The sequence below is a fragment of the Trichechus manatus genome, unplaced genomic scaffold (genome assembly GCF_000243295.1).
Source record: "Trichechus manatus latirostris isolate Lorelei unplaced genomic scaffold, TriManLat1.0 scaffold00002, whole genome shotgun sequence".
Lineage (NCBI taxonomy): Eukaryota > Metazoa > Chordata > Mammalia > Sirenia > Trichechidae > Trichechus > Trichechus manatus.
This window is the reverse complement of record NW_004443938.1, coordinates 28,349,450-28,374,284: the sequence shown is the minus strand read 5'-3', so window position 1 is coordinate 28,374,284 and position 24,835 is coordinate 28,349,450. Positions and strand designations below refer to the sequence as shown.

Below are 24,835 nucleotides of genomic sequence, written 5' to 3'. Positions count from 1 at the left end.
CACCAGGTCTTTCTCCCACAGAGCCACTGGGTAGGTTTGAACTGCCCACTTTTTGATTAGCAGCTGAGCGCTTAACCATTGTGCCACCAGGACTCCTTTATTTGTTATTAGAGAGTACTATAGTGTCACTGTGAGTCAGAATCAACTTGAGGGCACACACCAACAACCTATGTCCCTAACAGTTTACATACTTGAGTTGATTGAAACATTTTTTGTTCTTCTCAATTGGACAGAAGAGTATCATCCTATCTTCTGAGGCATATTATTTTGGGCATTTCTATACAAAGACCCAGACAGGTCTAATGGTGACAAATTACCTCAATTTTTGTTTGTCTTAGAAAATCTTTATTTCTCCATCACTTTTGAAGGATAATTTTGCTGGGTACAGAATTCTAGGCTGGTGGTTTTTTCTTTCAAAACTTAAATATTTTAGTCCACTCTTCTTCCTTGCATGGTTTCTGAAGAGAAATCCAATATAATTCTTATCCATGTTCTTCTACTGGTAAAATTTTTTTTCCTTCTTTCAAGATTTTCTCTTTGTCTTTGATTTTCTTCAGTTTGAATATGATATGCCTAGGTGTAGATTTTGAGGTATTTGTCCTCCTTTGTATTCTCTGAGCTTCCTGGATATATGGTTTAGTGTCAACAATTCTGAAAAATTCTTAGCTATTACTAGAAATATTTCTTTGATTGCTTTTTCCCTTTTTTCTCCTTCTGGTATTACACATATGCTATACCTTTTGTAATTTTCTCACAGTTCTTGGATATTCTGTTTCTTTTGTTCAGTCTTTTTTTGCTTTGCTTTTCAGTTTGTAAGTTTCTATTGACGTACCTTCAAGTTCACTGATTTTTAGCCATGTCCAGTCTACTGATGAGCACATCAGAGGCATTTTTTATTTCTGTTACAATGTTTATTTCTCACATTTCCTTTTGATTCTTAGAGTTGTCATCTCTCTGCTTACAGCACCTTATCTGTTTTTCCTTGTCCAGTTTTTCCATCAGAGCCCTTAGCATATTAATCATAGTTATTTTAAATTTCTGGTCTGATAATTCCAAAACCTCTGCCATATCTGAGTCTGGTTCTGATCCTTGCCCTTCTCTTTAGCCTGGTTTTTTTCTTTTTCTTTTTTTGCCTTTCGGTATGCCTTGTTATTTTTGTGTTGAAAGCCAAACCGAACCAAACCAAACCCGTTGCTGTCTAGTCGATTCCAACTCATAGTGACCCAGACATGATCTATTGGATAAAAAGATCTGAGGTTTTTTTAGTAGTAGTCCCCTGTAAAGCTTCGTAGATGTTGATGTGGTGGTAAAGTGTGGGGGTAGGGGAAGCCTTCTATAATCCTATGATTAGGTCTTAGACTTTTAGTAAGCCTATGTCCCTGGGTTGTGACCTTCATAAATGGTTTTCAGCTTCTGGTTTTGTTTTCAGTCCTTAGGTGAACCAGGAAGGCTAAAGGGGGCCATGGTTGAGTATTTCCCTCCCTCCATGTCAAAGACTAGAAGAGGACTGGGGATGGATAATTTCTTTCCCCCATGTGGAATACTGGAGAGAGCTAGAGTTGGGTATTTTCTTCTTTCACATTTACACCCTGATAAAAGTCACATTAGTTCAGCTTTGGTAAAGTAGTTTTCCTGGGTAGCAGACCGTTGTTAAGGAGAACAGAGCACTGTTTAAAAATGATTACTTTTCCCCTCTCTTTGCCAGTAGCACAAGGAGATTTTTCACAGTGAGAACTTGGTGAGGCCCCTGAAGGTAAAACTCATGAAGGTGTAGCCTCCCCACAAGGCAGGACCACTAGGAGTTTTTTATCTCTTGAGCTAGTCCATCTCCAGCAATTAGTCAATACCCTCTAAGTATTCCTACCTGATGCTGGGTCCAATGGTGGCAGTTTCTGTCCCTGGTAAGCAGTGATTCTCTGTATCAGCCTGTCTGTCTCTTCAGTTTTTGGGCAGCAGTTTGACGTGTTACCTCAATTCTCAGATGGATCTAAGAAGAGTTGCTGATTTTCAGTTTTTCAGCTTTTGTTTTGATATGAAGATGGGAATGATGACTTCTAAGCTCTTTACATTCAACCAGAAGCCCCCCTAGCAAGTTTTCTTTGTTAAATGTGAGTTGACCAGTTGATTCTAAATTTTATATTGAGATTCAGAATATCTGGAATAGCCAAGATCATTTGAAAAAAAGTACATAATTGGAGGACTTACATTGCCTAATGTCAAGAAACCAGTTGCTGTCGAGTTGATTCCAACTGATGGTGACCCCATGTGTGTCAGAGAAGAATTGTGCTCCACAGGGTTTTCAATAGCTCATTTTTTGGAATTAGATTTCCAGAGCTTTCTTCTGAGGTATTTCTGGGTGAGCTCGAACCTCCAACCTTTTGGTTAGCAGCCCTGAGTGGAAAGTTTTTTGTACCACCCATGGACTCCACCAGCTATCGAGGCTACCTATAATGTTACAATAATCATGACAATGTGGTATTAGTATAAGAATAGATATATTAATTGACCAGAAGAGACTCTAGAAATACAACCCTGCCACAACCATCTATGGGCAATTGATTTTTTACAAAGATGCCAGGGTATTTTAGTGGGGAAAAGGATAGTATTAACAAGTGATGCTAGAACAATTGAGTATCCTTATGGGAAAAATGAACCTTGATTTTTATCTTATACTTTAGATAAAAATTAATTTGAAAAGGATTATCGACCCAAATATAAGTGCTATTCAAAAAAGAAAAGAAAATCTTTGATCTCAGGGTAAGCAAAGATTTCTTAGGCAGTTTATAAAATATACTAATAATTTAAAAATGAAATTGATAAATAAGGCTTTATGAAAATTAAAAACTTCAATTTTTGAGTGACATCATTAAGAGAATGCAAAGACGTCTGTCAGTGGATGAATGGATAAATAAAATATGGTACATATATATGATGGACTACTGATCTGCCAGAAAGAGAAATGAAGTCCTAATACATGCTACAGCATAGGTTGGAGCTTGAGGACATTATGCTGAGTGAAATAAGTCAATCACAAAAGGACAAATGTTGTACAACTTCACTTATATAAAAAGACAAGAACAGGTAAACGTATAGAGACCAAAGTTTCTTAGTGGTTACTAGGGGTGGGCAGTAGGGGCAAAGCGGGAGTTATTGCCTATTTAGCACTGAGGTTTTGTTTATGGTGATGGAAAATTCTCATTGCTTAAGGGTAATGGTTACAGAGCCAATTAGTGTAACTGATGACACTAAGTTGTGTGCCTATAAAAAATTGAATTGACGAATGTTGTGCGATACATATTTTAACAATAACAAAGAAGAGTAGCTGCTGTGACTGCTTATGTGTGACCAAACACCTCATGGGATATGGTTTCTTGGTTTGGAGGTTTAGGGTCATGGTTTCATGGGACATCCCGGTAAACTGGCCTAATATAATTTTTAGTGCTAGTTCATGACATAAGTGTTTGGAGTCTTAAAAGCTTGCAAGTGGCCATCTAATGTACAACAGTTGGTCTCTATTTGCCTTGAGCAACAGAGGAAGAAGGAGCGTGAGGAATCGGAGGAGAAAATGGAATGTGTAGATAATTGCCTCCCTGAACAACCACATTGTCCACCATGAGACCAGAAGAACTGGCTACCATTACTGAATAATTTTGACCAACGATTCTGTAAGAGAATGATCAAGGTTGGGGGAGGGGGTGAGGAATGTGGAACAGTTTCAAATTCTTGAGGAATTAGTGGAGCCATGGAGGCTGGATGAACCCCTGAAACTATTGCCCTGAGATAATCTTTAAACCTTAAACCAAAAATACTCCCTGAGTCTTCTCTAAACCAAACAGTGGTTTAGCTTAATTAGTAAAGAATCTCTTCTTTGAGTATTGTGCTCATTTAAAGAATCATCTATATGGGATCAAATTGAGAACAACTTAAAAGATTAGATAGGAAGCTTAGGGGGTGTAATGAGTTTATCTTAATGGGGGGAATAATTTGAAAAAGGATAGTGAGAATATTTGCGCAACTTGAAGAATGTAATCAATGTCACTGAATTGTACATGTAGAAATTGCTAAATTGGTGTATGTTTTGCTGTGTATATTTTCAACAATAAAAAAAATTAAACTGATTTGCTTAAAACACACCTTACAATGATATGGTCTCATTTACATAACAAAGAAAACCCTATTCCCAAATGGGATTACATCCACACTTATGTTGTTGCTGTGTGCAGTCAAGTTGATTCTGACTCATAGCGACCCTATCAGACAGAATAGAACTGTAGAAACATTGGGTTTCATAGACTGTAATGTTCATAGGAGCAGATCACCTGGTCTTTTCTTTTGCAGAGCCATGGGTGAGTTCTGACAGCCAAACTTTTGTTAGCAACTGAGCACTTAACCATTGAGCCACTAGGGTTCCTGCATCCTTCAAATTTTTACTCATAGAATCCTTCAGTATTTCGGTTAAGGCTTGAATTTTCTCAGCTTGAGAAATGCCACCACCTGTCTGTCAGTTTGTTATACTGTGGTGGCTTGCATTTTGCTATAATACTGGAGGGTTTATCACTGGTATTTCAAATATGAAGGATCAACCATGGTGGACAGGTTTCAGCAGAGCTTCCAGACTAAGACAGACTAGGAAGAAAAGCCTGGAAATCTACTTCTGAAAATTAGCTAATGAAAACCTTAAAGAGAGCAACAGAACACTGTCCAACATCATATTGGAAGTTGAGCCTCGCAGGTTGGAAGGCACTCCAACCAGGGGAAGAGCTGCCTCCTCAAAGTAGAGTTGGCCTTAATGACACTGATGGAGTAAAACTTTCATTTGCTGATGTGGCATGACTAAAAGTGAGAAGTAACAACTTCAAACATCCATTAGTAATCAGAACATGGAATGTATGAAGTACGAATCAAGGAAAATTGGAAGTCGTCAAATATGAAATGGAACACTTGAAGATCAATATCCTGGGTGTTAGTGAGCTAAAATGGACTGGTATTGGCCATTTTGAATATGACATTCATATGGTCTACTATGCAGGAACAACAAATGGAAGAGGAATGGAGTTGCATGTATTGTTAAAAAGAGCATTTCAAGATCTATCCTCAAGTACAACATGATCAGTGTTAGGTTAATATCCATACACCTGTAAGGAAGACCAGTTAATATGACTATTCAAATTTATGTACCAATCATGAATGCCAAAGATTAAAAAAATTGAAGATTTTTATGACCTACTGCAGTCCGAAATTGATCAAATGTACAATCAAGAAGCATTGATAATTATGGTGATGGGAATGCAAAAGCTGGACACAAAGAAGGATTAGTAATTGGAAAATACAGCCTTGATGATAGAGACTACACCAAAGAGCACATGATTGAATTCTGCAAGACCAACCACTTGTTAATTGGAAATACTTTTTTTTTTAACAACACAGTTGTTGACTGTACATGTGGACCTCACAGGACAGATTACACAGGAATCAAATAGACTACAGGTAGTCTCCACCTTACAACATATTCAAGTTACGACGAACCGCGCTTATGACTGTCTTTTTTTTGTTTTAGTTTTTTCAAATAGTACTTTAGATGAAGAGTTATAAGGTAAACTAGTTTCTCATTAAACCATTAATATGCATATTATTTTGTGACATTGGTTGCCAATCCCACAACATGTCAACACTCTCCCCTTCTCAGCCTTAGGTTCCCCATGACCAGCTTTCCTGTCCCCTCCTGCCTTCTCGTCCTTGCCCTGGGCTGGTGTGCCCTTTTAGTCTCATTTTGTTTTATGGCCCTGTCTAATCTTTGGCTGAAGGGCAAACCTCATGAGTGACTTCATTACTGAGTTAAAAGGGTGTCAGGGGGCCACACTTTCAGGGTTTCTCCAGTCTCTGTCAGACCGGTAAGTCTGGGTTTTTTTCTGGTGAGTTAAAATTTTTTCTACATTTTTCTCCAGCTCTGTCTGGGGCCCTCAATTGTGATCCCTGTCAGAGCAGTCAGTGGTGTTAGCTCGGCACCATCTAGTTCTGCTGGACTGAGTCTGGTGGAGGCTGTGGTACTTGTGGCCCATTAGTCCTTTGGACTAATTTTTGCTTTGTGTTTTTGGTTTTCTTCATTCTCTCTTGCTGAGACAGAGTGAGACTGGTGGAGTATCTTAGATGACCACTCACAAGCTTTTAAAACCCCAGACGCTACTCACCAAAGTAGAATGTAGAACATTTTCTTTATAAACTATGTTATGCCAGTTGAGCTAGATATTCCCCGAGACCATGGTCCCTACAGCCCTCAGCCCAGTAATTTCATCCCTCAAGGAGTTTGGATGTGTCTATGGAGCTTCCGTGAGCTTTCCTTGGACAAGTTGTGCTAACTTTACCAGTATTGTGTACTGTCTTACCCTTCACCAAAGTTACTACTCTTCTATTGTCTATTTAGTGTTTTTCCCTTCCCACCCCTCCCTTCCCTTGTAACCATCAAAGATTGTTTCTTTTTGTGTGTAAGACTTTTCATGAGTTTTTATAGTAGTGGTCTCATACAATATTTGTCCTTTTGTTTTTTTGAACATCTTGTTGTTAGTACATCTTCCTGGGAGGAAGTCATGGCAAAAAGCATGCAGGGACTATGGAAAAAAATTGCTGAGTTATGTGAACATGCTCTAAGCATTTCATCAGGATAATATGATGCAAGAAATCGGTGGGAAAATTATCCTTATGGCAAGAACACTGAATTTATAACTTGATATTGCCAATGTGGAACAGCTCATAGATCAGAAAGAAGGGGAATTGGCACATCAGGACATAATGGATTTTGAAGAGGAAGGAAATGCTGAAGAAGAAAGAAATAATGAGGAAGAGAAAGGAGAGAAGTTGTCAAAAAATTTTACAGTGAAAGGATTAGCTGGAGTTTTTTCTAAACTAAATTAGCAGATTCAGTTGCTTGAAAACGTGGACCCAAACACTGATTGCTGAAGTCCATAGGCAGATTTGGGAAGCAGGGAGATGTTACTGCGAAATATATGAAGAAAAAAAGAATTTTTTGAATGAGAAACTAATTTTCTCTGTAACCTTCCACCTAAAGAACAATAAAATTTGTTGGAAGAAAGAAAAGGACCACAGAGACAACTGTCACTAAATTTCTCACTAGAAACACCATCCCCATTCCTAGGGATAATCCAGATGATCCAGCAGCTTCCACAAGTGGAATTATTACTGCAACTGACAAAATATCAATGTCATCCAACTATTCTTCATTGTCGGAGTAAATTTTTATGATTTGTGCATTTTTTTATGTATGTATGTATTAAAATACATCTAAGTTTATACGTAATATTTCCAACCACCAAAGACAAAGATTGGATTTATAAAGATAACAATAATAAAGGTAATAATAATGAAAAAATTTTAAAAATGAGGTATTTGACTTACATCAGAACCAACTTACAATGGGGTTGTCAGAACAGACTCCTCATCATAAGCTGAGGACTACCTACATCCATGGAAAGAGACAATGGAGAAACTCAGTATAATCAGTCAAGACAAAGCTAGGGGCCGACTGCAGAACAGATCATCAATTGCTTGTGTACAAGTTCAAGCTGAAGCTGAAGGAAAAGCAAGCATACGAGAGCCAAAGTACTACCTTGAATACATCCCACTGGAATTTAGAGACCTTATCAAGAATACTAATGACCGAAGACCAGAGGAGGTGGGGGAAAAAATCAAAGGCATCATACATGAAAAAAGTAAAAGGTCAATAAAAAGATAGGAAAGAAGGAAAAGACCAAAATAGTTGTCAGAAGAGACTCAGAAACTTGCTCTTAAGTGCAGAGTAGTTAAAATGAACAGAAGAAAGAAAAGTAAAAATGCTGAACAAAAGATTTCAAAGGACAGCTCAGGAAGACTATTATGATGAAATGTGCAAAGACCTGAAGTCAGAAAGCCAAAACACCATCAGCATTTCTCAACCTGAAAGAACTGAAAACCGAAGCTTCAATTTGCAATACTGAAGGATTCCATGGGTAAAAATTTAAGACACTTAAAATAGGTACATTTTATTTCATGTAAATTATCCTAAAAAATTCATTAAAAAAAAACAAAACAGTGCAATCATACTATAAAAGTCATCAGAAAAAAGTATCTGAACTTCTATATCAGAAAATAATCTTAATAATTGCTCACTTTTGTTGGGTGCTAAATGAAAATAGGAGCCCAGGTGGTGCAGTGATTAAGTGTTTGGCTGCTAACCAAAAGGTCGACAGTTTGAATCCACCGCTACTCCTTGGAAACCCTATGGGGTAGTTCTGCTGTGTCCTAGGGTCACTATGAGTTGGAATCAACTCAATGGCAGTGGGTTTAATGAAAATATAGCTTAAAATAATGTATTGTCTTAAGACATTCAGTAAGTAGATAAGAACTGTACTTAGGTACTAAGCTTCATAACAGCAAAAATATCTTTCATGAGAAATATCTTCATTTTAATAGCAGAAGCCTCAGAGTTGATGGCTACCTTATGGTTCTGTAGGTGAATAAGTGCAACCATGTCAGATGTTCTGCTCTGTGCATTTTTCTCATTACTGTGTTGGATCCAAAATGTGGTGATAATTGTTTCTTTTTTAAAAAAATCATTCCTTTTGCAAGGCCTCATCGAATGTCCTATTTATCTGTCCATCCTTTACATTTTTATGCTAAAATATAATTTCATAATTAAATTCCTTCCTGGGCCCTTATTATAATTTTATGCACTAAACAAAGGTGACTATATGAAATAGCACATTTTCATCACTATTCAATTATTTTGATTGTGTAAGCATTTTATATTAGTCCTATATTCTCAACTTTAAGTACTAGAAATTTTTTCGTACATAGTAGAGTTATATATAATATGGTGTAGTATGCATGAGTTTGCAAATAATTTCCATTTATCCCCTAGCATGATTTATGTTTATTCTAATTCTTCCTGATGTAAATCTGTCAAAGATTCAGATTTCCAGGATGTTGTGGCAGTTCACGGGGACAGTGATATAGAATATTTATAACTGGGATTATTCTGTGATGCCTCAGACTTTCTGTCACCATCTCATAGGGCTACCTAGTCATAGGTACTCAATAAAACTCTTGCCTTTTAAAATGATGCTTGTTTTCTACTTTAATTTTCCATAAGATCTTTGCGGCCTTCCCCATGGTCTTCATTAGAATCCATCTGTAGTCAGATTTTTAAAATCGTTATTTGTTAAAATAAGTAGTACACAGAGATTTTATTACATCATTATTGGCAGAGGAAACTATCAAAATAAAGGTAGAACATGTAGCTCAATCAGGCTATGTTCAGATTATTGTTGTAGAAAAATATTCTCCATTTTCAGAGTATTTGGAGTTCAAAATAAATACAACCAGTACTCCTGAACACTCAGCTGCAGGACCTCCCACCTCCCCTGCTACAGCTAGGCTGCATGCCCCTCCTGTGGGCTCCCAGAGGTCCCCATACTTCTCACAGATTATACCATGGAGGGCTAATTGTCTGTTTATTTGCCTAATCCTCTAGCTACCTCTGAGGTTTTTGGTAGTCCTCTAGTCGTCTCTGAGATTTTTGTTGGCAGGGAAACACACTTCAGATTTGTTGTCTCCTTGGTGGCATATAGGGCCAAGCACATAGTGGGGTGACAATGAATGGATTAACAAGTGGGGTCAAGAAAGCAACCCAGTCAGTGCTATAATCATTGTCTTTGCCTGACCTGAGTAGGGTTTATGGTAGCAACATTTCTGATGTAAAACTTGACTTTCCCACTGGTAAAAATGAAGAAATAAACACGAAGCCAAGAGCCAACTTCTAGATGATTTTCTGTACTGTCCTAAATGAATTTTGAATGATAATGGTACTTTCTATTTTTCTTTTTCTAAGCCATTTCACTAAGTGGCATCACTAGGGTTGGTGTCACTCAGTGGCGTAACTCATGGTGTCACCCCACTATGGACCTCCTCCTGTACCACACCATACAGAATCCTTAGTAATGTTTTTTGTACTAATGTTACTTGTGAATCATAATTCCCGTATATATCACTCCTTCTTTTCCTTTAATTACTACTTCATTCTCAAAAAGTTATTGATATAGGTTCACAAATACTAAATTATCACAATATCGTAGCTAAAACACTGGAAAATTTGATAAAATCAGTGACTGTAAATACGATGTGTACAGATGCCATGCAGATGAAACCATGTGATTCGAAGCATCATTGTAATTAAGTAATAATAACAGCTCTAGCTGGAGCATATTAAAACCAGAAAACCAAACCTGTTGCCATCGAGTCGATTCCAACTCATAGCCACCCTACGGGACAGAGTAGAACCGCCTCACACGGTTTCCAAGGAGCGGCTGGTGGATTTGAACTGCCGAACTTCTGGCTAGCAGCTGAGTTCTTAACCACTGCGCCATGTCAGTTCGAGGCTGCCACTACTCAGGAGCACATTAGAAGGTTCAAAAAGTACATTAGCATAGAGTTTTTAGCCTTGTAAGTATTTTGAGTCTGTTCTGACACCCATTTTGGTCTTTTCTTTCTTTCCTGTCTTTTTAATGATCTTTTGCTTTCTTCATGTGTGATGTCCATGATGTCATTCCACAACTTCTCTGGTCTTGGGTCATTAGTGTTCAGTGCATCAAATCTATTCTTGAGATGGTCTCTAAATTCAGGTGGGATATACTCAAGGTTGTATTTTGGCTCTCATGGACTTGTTCTAATTTTCTTCAGCTTCGACTTGAACTTGCATATGAGCAATTGATGGTCAGTTCTGCAGTCTGCCCCTGGCCTTATTCTGACTGATGATATTGAGACTTTCCATCATCTCTTTCCATAATTGTAGACAATTTGATTTCTGTGTATTCTATCTGGTGAGGTCCATGTGTAGAGTCACCATTTGCGTTGTTGAAAAAGGTATTTGCAATGAAGAGGTCGTTGGTCTTGCAAAATTGTATTATGTGATTTCCAGCATCATTTCTATCACTAAGGCCATGTTTTCCAACTACAGAGCCTTCTTCGTTTCTAACTTTCATATTCAATCACCAGTAATTATCAATGCATCTTGATTGCATGTTTGATCAATTTCAGACTGCAAAAGTTGGTAAAAATCTTCAATTTTCTCATCTTTAGCATTAGTGGTTGGTGCGTAAATTTGAATAATACTCGTTTTAACTGGTCTTCCTTATAGGCATATGGATACTATCCTATCACTGACAGCATTGTACTTCAGGAAAGATCTTGAAATATGCTTCTTGATGATGAACGAGACGCCATTCCTCTTTAATTTGTCATTTCCAGCATAGTAGACCATATGATTGTCAGATTCAAAATGGTCAATACTAGTCCATTTCAGCTCCCTAATGCTTAGTATATCGATCTTTATGCGATCCATTTCATTTTTGATGACTTACAGTTTTCCTAGATTCATACTTAGCACATTCCACGTTCCGATTATTAATTGATGTTTACAGCTGTTTCCTCTCATTTTGAGTCGTGCTACATCAGCAAAGGAAGGTCCCAAAAACTTAACTCCATCTACGTCATTAAGGTCAACTCTACTTTCAGTAGGCGGCTCTATGCCAGTCATCTTTTAAGTAACTTCCAACTTGAGGGGCTCATCTTCCAGCACTAAACCACACGACGTTCCACTTCTATTTGTAAGGTTTTCACTGGCGAATTTTTTCAAAAGTAGACCTCAAGTCCTTCTTCCTAGTCCGTCTTAGTCTGGAAGCTCTGCTGAAACCTGTCCATCATGGGTGACCCTGCTGGTATTTAAAATACCAGTAACATAGCTTCCGGCATCACAGTAACACATATGCCACCACAAGATGACAAACTGACAGATGCATGGAGTTGTTGTTGAACTTAAAGTAATGAAAGTGAAAGGAAGAAATGATGAAGTAAAAGAGCTGAAGAGAAGATTTCAAAGGGGGCGGCTCAAGAAGACTATTATAATGAGATGTGCAAAGACCTGGAGTTAGAAAACCAAAAAGGAAGAACATGCTCAGCATTTCTCAAGCTGAAAGAACTGAAGAAAAATTCAAGCCTCGAGTTGCAATATTGAAGGATTTTACAGGGAAAATATTGAATAACACAGGAAGCATCAAAAGAAGATGGAAGGAATACACAGAATCACTGTACCAAAAAGAATTGGTCGACATTCAATCATTTCAGGAGGTAGCATATGATCAAGAACTGATGGTACTTGAAGAAGAGGTCCAAGCTACACTGAAGGGAACGGTGAAAAATAAGGCTTCAGGAATTAACAGAATACCAATTGAGATGTTTCCACAAACAGTTGCAGCGCTGAAGATGCTCACTTGTCCATGTCAAGTAATTTGGAGGACAGGTGCCTGGCCAACTAACTGGAAGAGATTTCATATCCGGGCCCATTCCAAAGAAAGGTGATCCAACACAAAGTGGAAATTATTAAACAATATCATTAATATCACACACAAGTAAAATTTTGCTGAAGATCATTCAAAAGCGATTGCAGCAGAGCACCAACAGGGAACTGCCAAAAGTTCAAGCCGGATTGAGAAGAGGACGTGGAACAAGGGATATCATTGCTAACATCAGATGGATCCTGGCTGAAAGCAGAGAATACCAGAAAGATGTTTACGTGTGTTTTATTGACTATGCAAATGCATTCGACTGTGTGGCTCATGACAAATTACGAGTAATATTGGGAAGAATGGGAATTCCAGAACACTTAGTAGTGCTCATGAGGAACCTGTACATAGACCAAGGGCAATCGTTTGAACAGAACAAGGGGATACTGCGTGGTTTAAAGTCAGGAAAGGTGTGCACTAAGGTTGTATCCTTTCACCATACTTACTCAATCTGTATGCTGAGCAAGTGATCTGAGTAGCTGGACTATATGAAGAAGAACATAGCATCAGGATTGGAGGAAGACTCATTAGCACACTGTGATATGCAGATGACACAACCTTGCTTGCTGAAAGGGAAGAGAACTTGAAGCGCTTAAACTGATGAAGATCAAAGACCATGTCCTTCAGTATGGATTACACCTCAACATAAAACAAAAATCCTTACAACTGAACCAATAAGCAACATCATGATAAAATGGAGAAAAGATCAAAGTTGTCAAGGATTTAATTTTACTTGGATCCACAATCAATACCCATGGGAGCAGTGGTCAGGAAATCAAACCATGTGTTGCATTGGGCAAATCTGTTGCAAAAGACCTCTTTAAAGTGTTGAAAAGCAAAGATGTCACTTTAAGGACTAAGGTGCGCCTTACCCAAGCCATGGTATTTTCAGTAGCCTCATATGCATGCGAAAGTTAGACAATGAGGAAGATGGAAGAAGAAATGATGCCTTTGAATTGTGGTGTTAGCAAAGAATATTGAATATACCATGACTGCCAGAAGAGTGAACAAATCTGTCTTGGAAGAAGTACAGCCAGAATGCTCCTTAGAAGCAAGAATGGCGAAACTTCATCTCACATACTTTGGACATATTGTTAAGAGGGACCAGTCCCCAGAGAAAGATATCATGCTTGGTAAAGTAGAGGGTCAATGAAGAAGAGGAAGACCCTCAACGAGATGGATTGACACAGTGGCTGCAACAGTGGACTCAAGCATAACAACAACTGTTAGGATGGTGCAGGACGGGGTAGCATTTTATTCTGTTGTACATAGGGTCACTATGAGTCGGAGCCTACTCAATGGCACCTAACAACAAGGTATATTGATACGTCTAAGCTGGCTTAGGAAAAATGTTTTTGTTGTTATAACTAACTACAGAGAGATATTTATAGACGGTCATTTTGGTGCACCCCCTCTGACAGTGTCACCTGGTATGGTCCGCAACCCCGTACTCCCCTAGTGACGCCACTGGTTTCACTCCTGTTTGATATTTGAAATATAACTTTTCTGGGCTCCTGTTTTTCTACAGTAATAGCCAACATTTACCAAATACTTCTAGTACTAAACCCTTATGTGCGTTATCTTAGTTAATCTTAACAGCAACCTATGAAATAGGTGTTTTTTAGTTGTTACAAATGGTTAAGCGCTCAACTACTAACTGAAAGGTTGGGTGGTTTGAATCTATGCAGAGGTGCCTTGGAAGAAAGGCCTGGTAATCTACTTCAGAAAAATCAGCCATTGAAAACCCTATCGAGCGCAGTTCTAGTCTGAAACACATGGGGTCACCATGAGTCAGAATCCACTTGACGGCAACTCGTTTACTGGTTAGATACTGAGAAACGGAGGCTTAATAGACTGAGGAGCTTGGCCAAGTTCATACACATAGCAAATGAAGAGCTAGGAATCAAAACCAGTCAGTCCAACTCCAAAGCCTTCATTCCTTCCCAATGCTGGCCTCTTTGGTTTTTTTCAAGGCATTTAGTACCACGTGAAAATGTTACTTATTTGTGTCTATATTAGAATGCTTACTCCTTGATTGAGATGTCGTATTTCTGGGTATAAAGCAGTGCCTGGCACATAGTAAGTGTTCAATAACTATTGAATTAGTGACTAAATACTGCTTAACAGAGTTTGAAATAAAGAGGCTAGATAGCTAATTTCTGAGTGCTTACATTTTTATATTTTATCAGTATTCATTTTACTTAAATGGTTTATTCAAATAGAACACTCTTCCAAATTGCTTAAAAAGATGACTTGCAAAAAGCTCTTGACTATGAAGACATCGCTGCATTATGTATCCACCCATACATGTAGACATTTTACCTATATACTAATACAAACTTCCAAACAGAATTTTAGGCTGGTGTTGTCTCAGACCCGTCCTGGGGAGAGAATTATTCTTTTATGTCACTCATATTCACATTAAAGGTGCCTAAGACAAAAGAGAAGTCCCTGGGTGGCACAAATGGTTTATACACTCTACTGCTAACCGAAAGGTTGGAGGTTCGAGTCCACCTAGAGGCCCCTTGAAAGAAGGGCCTGGCAATCTACTTCCGAAACATCAACCCTTGAAAGCCCTATGGAGCACAGTTCTACTCTGACACACATGGGGTCACCATGAGTTGGAGTTGCCTCCACAGAAACTGGTACTGATAAAACAAAAGAAAAACAAGCCAAAAAGAAAGAAAGAAAACCCTGCTTGCTTTAGAGGCACAGGCTCCAACCTGGCTTTGCTGTGAGCAGCTCTAGGTTCTAGGAAGACCTTGGCTCGTTCTCACTTCCCATTTCTCTCACTGGCCAATTCAATTATGTCTGGTAATTGCAAATGAAAGACAACTTTAGAAAAGTGGATATTACACAGAACTGCAGAGGTCCTAGGGCCAACAGGAGCCACCTGGGACACCAGGATCACTGGAAGCTGAAGCTGTTTCTGGAACCACTTTCCTATCGCCCCTTCTTTCCCCTTTCTCTGTTTCTCTTCTTTGACCTCCACCTTTTTTCCTTTTACTAACCCCCTTCTGCATGTATTATTTGCCTTCTCACTGAGAAGTTATGTGAAAACATCCAGCTGCTGCTCAAGCAGTATGTCTCTGCCAGTGACATTGGCTTCAAACCTCATCCTCTAAGCTCACATTGTGAAACAACTTATCTCCCTGTGTAGCTCTCTAACTCCTGTGTGACCTTCTGTCCCGCTCAGCACCACAACCTGGGTTTTTGAATCTTCTATGCCCTTCTGAACTTTCAGTGGTAACATTCAGGGGTTCCATGACTGTTTTATTTACACAAACAACAGCAAACCAACCAGTTGCCATAGCTCTGTGGTGTCAATTCCGACTCAAGGTGACCCCATGTGTGACAGAGGAGAACTGTGTTCCATAGGGTTTTCAGTGGCTGATTTTTTGGAAGTTGGGTTCCAGGCCTTTGGGTGGACTCAAACCTCTATAGGTTAGCAGCCAAGCACGTTCACCATTTGCACCTCCCAGGGACTCCTTTTTCGCACAAACCACAAAACCCAGTGCTGTCGAGTCAATTCTGACTCATAGTGACCCTATAGGCCAGAATGGAACTGCCTCATAGAGTTTCCAAGGAGCGCCTGGTGGATTCGAACTGTCAACCTTTTGGTTAGCAGACGTAGCTCTTAACCACTATGCCACCAGGGTTTCCTTCTTTACACAAGGATTCACCAAGTAATTCATTTAAATTGGTAAATTTCCTAAATACAATTAAATCTGTTTTCTAAAACATATACCCTGTAAACATTTGAAGACCACACTCACGAACTGAATTGCGTGCATAGGGGGATAAATTTTTTTCCCTGCTGTGTACCGTATTTGAGCCCTTGCATGCCTCCCCCTCTGAAATAGACTGTCTCAGACCAAAGTTTGGGACTTTGTTATTTCATGCTACAGGAGAGTTCATATTCTGTTTACTTCATATCCTCCATTTTGTAGTTGTTTTTTAAAGCATTAATTGCCGTTTGTTGTTACCTTTACATTCAGATTATATTCAATGCCCATATTGTATGAGGAGATTTAATGAAACAGCAGCCAATCGACATATTAATTTCTGCAAGAATCAGCCTTCTCGCCGAGTCTTTGATCCAGCCCAGACAGCCGCGAAATTGGCATCCAGAGCCCAGGTAAATCTCTCTTCCCAAGTGGTGACTCTTGTGCCCTTGCATGCCTGGAGCAAGCAGGTAGGATTTGCAAGGGAAACACGATTACCCATCCTAAGAATTGTGTTGGAGACCTCACAATTGTAATTCACTCCCATGGGGGTCTGCTGCTTTTGGAGGATGCTTTCCAGCTGACAGCACCTTTGGGTGTTACAGAAAAAAAATTTCTAATGTGCTTCAAGCATGTTAGCATGAAGGCTTGACTATATAAATCGTGTATCTACAGTATTAGGGTGCAATTCTGTTTCTCTAAAGGTAGTTATCAGCCTTAACCGCCAGAAAAGAGTGGTGACCCTGAAATAACTGTGGACCGAGTAGAGAAAGTGTCACAAAGGAGGTGTCCTACAGCTCCTGTGATGTGCTCTGTGGAGGAGTGGTTTTCAGCTTTTGACTAAATGCCACAGAATCAACAAGTTAAAGGGGTACATGGATGAGTGGAAACAGCTGTTAGAAATGGTACAAACAGGTAAAATGACAACCCAACAGGGAGACCGTGAGTCTAGAAACATAGATGGAACTGAAGGCAGCAAACAGCTTCATGCACGTCAGAGGTCCAACCCCAGGGACATAACTTACAGTCCAGCATAAAAACATACAGATGGCTCAGACATCAAGAAAAGATTCAGTTGGCCTGAATACTTTAAGATTATGTAACAAACACATTGAAATTTCTGTTACAGCCGGTATCTAATGGGAGTGGACCCCACAGAAGATAGGCTTAGAGCTCTTTCTCCACACACATTAGATAGTTATTAACTATCTCCTCTGTAGGGACTGGGTGATCAAGGATTTGCAGTCCAAAGAAGGAGGCTACCTTGGAAGCAATACCAGTAAGAAAGTATGGTAGTTGGCATAGATGGGAGTATGGTGGAGGGAAGCCTCTGTGATTCATGGAAGGCTTCAAAGGGAAGCAAACATTTTTCCCTTAAAAGTCAAAATGGGCTCACCAGCTTAGAGTTGGAGTTGGGGAAGACATGGCATACCAAATGTCCAGCATGTGGGGGAGTGGCAGGGGATGGGATGGTGAGGTGGCAGCCCACATCCTGAAGGGCTTTGACTGAACTAGCTCAGAGAGGAGAAAAAGGAATTGGCTGGAGAGGTGCCCTAAAATCAGAGGACAGCCAGGCCTGAGGGCCCGGAACCAGGAAGTGGAAAGTCACTGGAACCCAGATAGTCCTTCCTTCCGTCTGCTCTCTTCTTCCTGCTATGCCCCCACTTTCTTCTCTGTCTGCACACTGGCCTCCTCAGCTTTTCTGTCCACTTGTAGACTGGAGTGACATGGAATGGGCTTTTTTAGAAAGATTGCCTTGGCACCTGGTGTTCAGAATGCATTGGATGGGAGACTAGTTGGCAGCTTCAGCCATAGGGAAAGAATGAGAGCCTGGAAAAAGAGGACTAGGGTGTGTGTGTGAGAGAGAGAGAATTTCAGAAATAATTTATGGGACTGCAAGATTGATTGGATATGGGGTGAAGGCGGGGGCAGGGGTCAAGGCTGACAATAAGGTTTTTAGTGAGCCTGGACAGATACTAATACTATAAATCTATAGAAAGGAACACAGGAAGGAGAAAATAGATGTGCTGGGGTGGGGGGAGATGATTATGATAAATATAGTTTTTGAGATTCAGTCTTTACACATATGATAGCATGGGAAGCAGCACAATGTAGAAAGAGCCAGGACTCTGGAATCCATAGTCAGGTTTTAATTTCAGTTCTACAATTGATTAGCTATATATTAACTTGGGCAAGTTACTAAAATTCTTTGAGATTCACTTTCATCTGTAAAATGGTGTTGATAGTATGTATCTTTCAGAGCTGTTGGGAGGATTATAGATAATATCAGTAAAATGCCTTGCTCAGTGCCTTGCGCATAGATGTTCAAAATATGTCAGCTCCTCTGCCCTTCCTATAACCACATTGCCCCATTCTCGTCCCTCTCTGGAGTCCCTCAGTGGTGCAAACAGTTAACACTCTTGGCTGCTAACCCAAAGGTTGGAAGTTTGAGTCCACTCAGAGGCACCTTGGAAAAAAGACCTGGTGATCTACTTTTGAAAAAAAATCAGTCATTGAATAACACTATGGAGCGCAGTTCTACTCTGACACACATGGGGTCTGCAGGAGTTGGGGTCAACTTGACAGCAACTTTTTTTTTTCTTCCCTCTCTGGAAGTTGTTTCCTGTTTGTTGGATACGCACCACAATTTTGGAGAGATACGACTACTTTGGGCTTTAATTCAACTTAATTTTGGAAAGGTTTCTAACTCTATCTACACTTTCTAAAGCAGTGGAGGGTGGAGGAAGAGATACATTTGTGCGGATGGGTTCCTCTAACCAGTCCATGCAGCTAGGCCGCCCCCGTGGGACCCGAGAGCACAGCGAGCAGCAGACGTCAGCATTTTTGTTCCTGAGGAAGGCCATCTGGACATCCCTGAGTATAACCAGGGACTTGGCCTCTTTCCTCTCCTTGTTTTCCGGAGCTAAGTGGTGACTGGGAACACAGAAGAAAAAATGCTTGCTTTCTGAATTCCTTCCCTCACCCTAGAGTATATCTGAACGGCATTATTTGTTTCTCCTCCGCCGGCTTCGACTCGGGGCCTTGCCTAATAGCAGAGCTTATTCAGAAGTGGAACAAAAAGGGAGGTGTCGTTTCTCTTTGAAGGGCTGTTCACAGCACGGCAGAAATGTGTTTCTATTTTAAACATCATCAACTTAAAAAATGGGTCATACCCTTACCCAAAAGAGCCCAATCTGGGCCTCTAAAAATAGCTTTCTTTGTTTGGATGGGGAACAAGCTGGCTGCTGTCATCTCAATGCCACCATCAGCCAAGTGGGAATTCTCACTCTGAATAACAGGTTATCTTTAAACGGTAGTTTCCATGGAAATGGAGGTCGGACCGTAAGGAGGTAAAAGGAGCTCTTCAGAAACCTTTTGGTGCTTGTTTTGTTTTCACGTAACTATGCTGCTGCTGCTGGTCTGTTCCCAGACTCATCAGCTGCGAATCTGCTGGGGGAGCCGGTGGGGATGTTGGGATTCCATGTTACAAACATTTGCTGCCTGCCAATCTCTGTTTTTCTTCTCTGTCTGTGTGTTAAAAAACAAAATCATCTTTAAGTGTAATGAAAGAGTAAACTGTTCCATAACTACCCTTATTGACATGAAATTACTTCTTATGTCTCCAGACAGCTAGTTTTATAGGATTAATGTACTAGCACTCCCCCAAAGGCTTAATTTTAGGGTGACAGCCCCTAAACCCAGATATGGCTTTGAGCACCAGCAGGGAGGACAAAAACCACGCTTACTGGAGTGGAGGGCGTGTGTGTCCCCTTCCCCTGAGTGCAGGGACCCCCTGAGATGGCCCACTCTGCTGCTGGTTAAGTGGCAACAGTTCTACCTCCTGTGTGGTACCTGAGATTACAGAACTGCTCTCTCTCTCTCTCCCTCTCTCGCCTTCTGTAGGGTTGGGCTCAGATGAGTCCAAGAAAAGAACCAACTGTAACAAGTGCCGTGGGAGCATTGCTACAAAACAGGGCCTTGGAGGCCACCAGTGTGGTCCCAAACCAGTCAGGTGAGTCAGAGTGAGCAAGTCAGCCATCAATGAGAGGTGTCCGAGGGATCGTGATTGCCTTTGGGGTTCATCAGTAGTTGCCCAAAGGTGTAATGACATTCAATGTTGCTTTTGTATACAAAGATATTTTGGCTAATGATAACCAGCATTATAGTACTCATTGTCACTAGATCTATTTCATTTAATCCTCACCATAATCCTCCAAATGTTTTATTTATTTAAATGTTATTCTGCTTTAGGTGAAAGTTTATAGCTCAAGTTAGTTTCTCATTCAAAAATGTATACATGTATTATTTTGTGGCATCGGTTGCAATCCCCACAATGAGAGCGCACTCTCCCCCTTTCTGCCCCAAGTTCCCCGTGTCCATTTGTCAGTTTTTCTGTCCCTTCCTGCATTCTCGTCTTGCTTTTGGGCAGGAGTTGCCCGTTTAGTCTCGTATATTTGATTGAACTAAGCAGCACTTTCCTCTCGAGTATGTTATTGTTTGTTTTATAGGTGTGTCTAATCTTTGTCTGAAAAGTAGGCTTCGGGAGTGGCTTCAGTTCTGAGTTAGCAGGGTGTCCGGGGGCCATACTCTCAGGCATTCCTATAGTCTCTATTAGATGAATAAGTCTAGTGTTTTTTGTGAATTTGAATTTTGTTCCACATTTTTCTCCCACTCTGTCCAGACTCTCTACTGTGATCCGTATCAGAGCAGTTGGTGGTGGTATCTGGGGACCATCTAATTCTGCAGGGCTCAGGCTGGTGGAGGCTATGGTTCATGTGTCCATTAGTACTTTGGGCTAATATTTTCCTCGTGTCTGTGGTTTTTTTCATTCTCATTTGCTCCGGACAGGATGGAACCAACAGAGGTATCTTAGACGACTACTCACAAGCTTTTAAGACCCCAGATGCTACTCATCAAAGTAAGATGTAGAACATTTTCTTTATGAACTATGTTATGCCAATTGACCTAGATGTCCCCTGAGACTATGGTCTCCAGCTCTCAGCCCCAGCAACTCAGTCCCGCAAGGTATTTGGTTGTGTCTAGGAAACTTCTATGACCTTTGCCCTGGTCAAGTTGTGCTGACTTCCCCTATATTGTGTGTTGTCTTTCCCTTCACCAAAGTTGACACTTGTCTACTATCTAGTTAGTGATTTGCCCTCCCCATCCTTCCCCACCCTCATAACTATCAAAGAATGTTTTTTTCTGTTTGTAAACCTTTTCTTGAGTTTTTATAGTAGAGGTTTCATACAATATTTGTCCTTTTGTGAATGACTTATTTCACAGCATAATGCCCTCCAGATTCATCCATGTTGTGAGATGTTTCACAGATTCATCATTGTTCTTTATTGTTCTGTAGTATTCCATTGTGTGTATGTACCATAATGTCATTATCCATTCATCTGTTGATTGGCACATAGGTTGTTTCCATCTTTTTGCTATTGTGAATAATGCTGCAGTGAACATGGATGTGCATATGTATATTTGTGTGACAGCTCTTATTTCTCTAGGATATATTCCTAGGAGTAGGATTGCTATATCATATGGTATTTCTATTTCTAGCTTTTTAAGGAGGTGCCATATTGTTTTCCATAGCAGTTGTACCATTTTACATTCCCACCAGCAGTGTTATGAGTTCCAATCTCCCTACAACCTCTCCAACATTTATTATTTTCTGTTTTTTTGATTAGTTCCAGTATTGTCAGGGTGAGATGGTATCTCACTGTAGTCTTGATTTGCATTCCTCTAATGGCTAATGATCACGAGCATTTCGTCATGAGTCTGCTAGCCACTTGAATATCTTCTTTGGTGAAGTGTTCATATCCTTTGCCTATTTTTTAATTAGATTATTTGTCTTTTTGTTGTTGAGTGTTAAAGTATTTTGTAGATTTTAGAGATTAGACCTTTGTCAGATATGTCATAGCCAAAATTTTTTTCCCAGTGTAGGTTCTCTTTTTACTCTTTTGGTGAAGTCTTTTGATGAGCATAAGTGTTTAATTTTTAGAAGCTCTCAGTTATCTAATGCCTCTTCTGATGTTTGTGCATTGTTAGTTATGATTTATCTTTCTATTTATGCTATGTATTAGGGCCCCTAGCATTGCCCCTATTTTTTCTTCCGTGATCTTTATCCCTCCAAATATCTGCATTTTATAGAAAGGGAAACAGAGGCTCAGAATAAGTTGTTTGTCCAAGATACTTAGCAGAGCTGGATTAGTTATGTACTGTGCTATCCCCCTTCCTACAATAAGCTGCATTAATAAATGTGGCACTTTTCTTTATGATCAACATGTACTATGAAGGCAGCATGAATTAACTTATAACCATATCAGCACCTCTGATCAGGAGTCATATTTGGAAGGTATTATTGGAACTAGGTTCCTGGGTGGCACAAATGGTTTGTGCTTGGCTACTAACCGAAAGACTGGTGGTTTGAACCCATACAGTGTGCCACAGAAGAAGGGCCTTTTGATCTTCTTTCATAAAGATTACAGCCAAGAAAACCCTATGGGGAAGTTCTACTCTGTCACAGAGGGTCTGCATGAGTCGGAATCGACTTGATGGCAACAGGTGTTGTTTTATTGGTTTATCAGAACCAGAGTAAGAACTGCCAGTCTCACAGTCCATAAAGTAACAGACCAAAAACCTTTGTTATTATTATTTTAATTCTTTGTGACTTGCTTTTTATCATGAGCTAGGAATTGGACTGATATTTAAAAAATTCCCTCATAACCTTGTAAACCAAAATCATTCAGTTTTACCTGATCTGTGAAAACTTAACAATGAACAAGTAGAACTGCCCCACAGGTTTCCAAGAAGCAGCTGGTGGATTTGAACTGCCAGCCTTTTGGTTAGCAGCTATAGTTCTTAACCCCTGTGCCACCAGGGCTCCACTAACAATGAGGTAGATTTTAGTTTTCACTGACAAAAAAATAATCCCAAACTATAGGTGTATTTCTTTGTTAAAACTTTCACTAACAAACTCTTTTCTAAAGTATAATGATTGGTGTCCTTCAGAAAAGACTATTGCTTTATATGATAGTTTATTTCCTCAAAGAATATTATGGTTTCCTTCAAGTGAAAAGCACCCCTTTAGGTTTAAGGTTAAAGCTTATTTGCCAAGAGGGACTATTTCTTAATTTACAGGATTAGATAACTTTGGCCATGTGCAAAGTCAAATTAGCCAACAGCAGCTGGGGTCTAGAACCATTGCTCTCTGGAATGAAACTGAGGATGGGAGAAGACAATGAGTCAGTGTTGTTTTGAAAACAGGGAAGCATTTCCTTCCTGGAAGTCAGTGCAGTAACTTTAAAGTTGCACCAACGCATAAATGGAAGAGTTCTAAATTAGGACTCAGAAGTCCTGTGGCCCAGTGTGTGATGTTATGAATGTTTTAAAGACACCCTTCTGACCCATTAGAAAATAGATAAGTAGGCCAGTAGATCTAAACAAAATGGTGTTATGTTTGTCCTTAACTAGTTAATGGTGGTTTATAACCACTGTGATGTTGCTAAGTAAAAGGCAAGGTTCTTCAAATGGCCTATACTAGGCTCTAATCCATCTGACCCCACCTTCTGCTGTTTCTCCCAGTCCTGCCCCAGCTAGTGATTTTGGTGTTGTCCTTCAACATAACAGGCATGAACACTCCTGCCTCAGGGCTTTTGCACTGGTTGCTCCCGCTGCTGCAAACAGAAACACTTTCCCAGTATTCTGCACTGCTCTCACTCATCCTTCAGTTTTTTGTTGAAGTATCATCTTCCAGAGGCTCCCTAGCCTTTGTATTTAAAACTAACCAAGCTCTCCCTAATTCCCTTTTTAGCTCCCCCTCCCCCACATTTATCACCATCTAATATTCAGTAAAGGAGCCCTGGTGGCACCGTGGTTAAGAGTTTGGCTGCTCACCAAAAGGTCAGCAGTTCAAATCCACCAGCTGCTCCTTGGAAACCCTATCGGGCTGTTCTGCTCTGCCCTATAGGGTCACTAGGAGTCGGAATTGACTTGACATCGATGGGTTTGGTTTGGTTTGGTTTTTAATATTCAATAAAGGAGCCCTAGTGGTGCAGAGGTGAAGTGCTTGGCTGCTTACTAAAAGGTCGGCAGTTCAAAACCACCAGCGGCTCCATGGGAGAAAGATGTGGCAGTCTACTTCTGTAAAGATTTACAGCCTTGGAAACCCTATGGGGCAGTTCTACTCTATCCCATAAGGTCGCTATAAGTTGAAATTGACTTGCTGGCAATAGGTGGGTGAATATTCAATATATATATTTAGCTCATTTTGTTTGTCTTTTTTTCCTCCCCAAAAATGTAAGAATGTAAGTTTCAAAAAGGCAGGGATTTGTCTAGTTTGTCTATTTTTCATTTTACTACTATATTCCTACCTTTTATGATTGTTCATGGCACATACAAGGTCCTCAGTAAATACTTGCTGAATGAAATAGACAGGAAAAAGTGGATATCTTAATTCTATAATTTCTCATTTAAACTACTGGCATATGAATAGAGTTGTCATGTTAATTAACTTCAGTAGGCTTATTGTTTTATTTCCGGTTTAAGATTGCTTAAAACCTAATTTTTGTTCTTTCCTGTAGCCTCACCTGTTTACATTTAAAAATAAAATTGCCAGGGTTGTTTGCCACCGAGTTGATTCCGACTCATGGCAACGCCATGTGTGTCAGAGTAGAATTGCTCCATAGGGTTTTCAAGGCTGTGACCTTTCGGAAGCAGACA

General features: G+C 39.9%; 1 protein-coding gene across 1 annotated transcript in view; it reads left to right on the top strand.

The window, feature by feature from the left end:
* Window positions 1-24,835, top strand: part of ZC2HC1B (zinc finger C2HC-type containing 1B) — a 43,711-nt gene that overhangs the window by 15,693 nt on the left and 3,183 nt on the right. Inside the window, exons 5-6 of the mRNA XM_004368967.2 lie at window positions 16,388-16,527; window positions 20,018-20,126. Of these exons, the coding sequence (XP_004369024.1) occupies window positions 16,388-16,527; window positions 20,018-20,126 (249 nt within the window). The remainder of the gene's footprint in view (window positions 1-16,387; window positions 16,528-20,017; window positions 20,127-24,835) is intronic.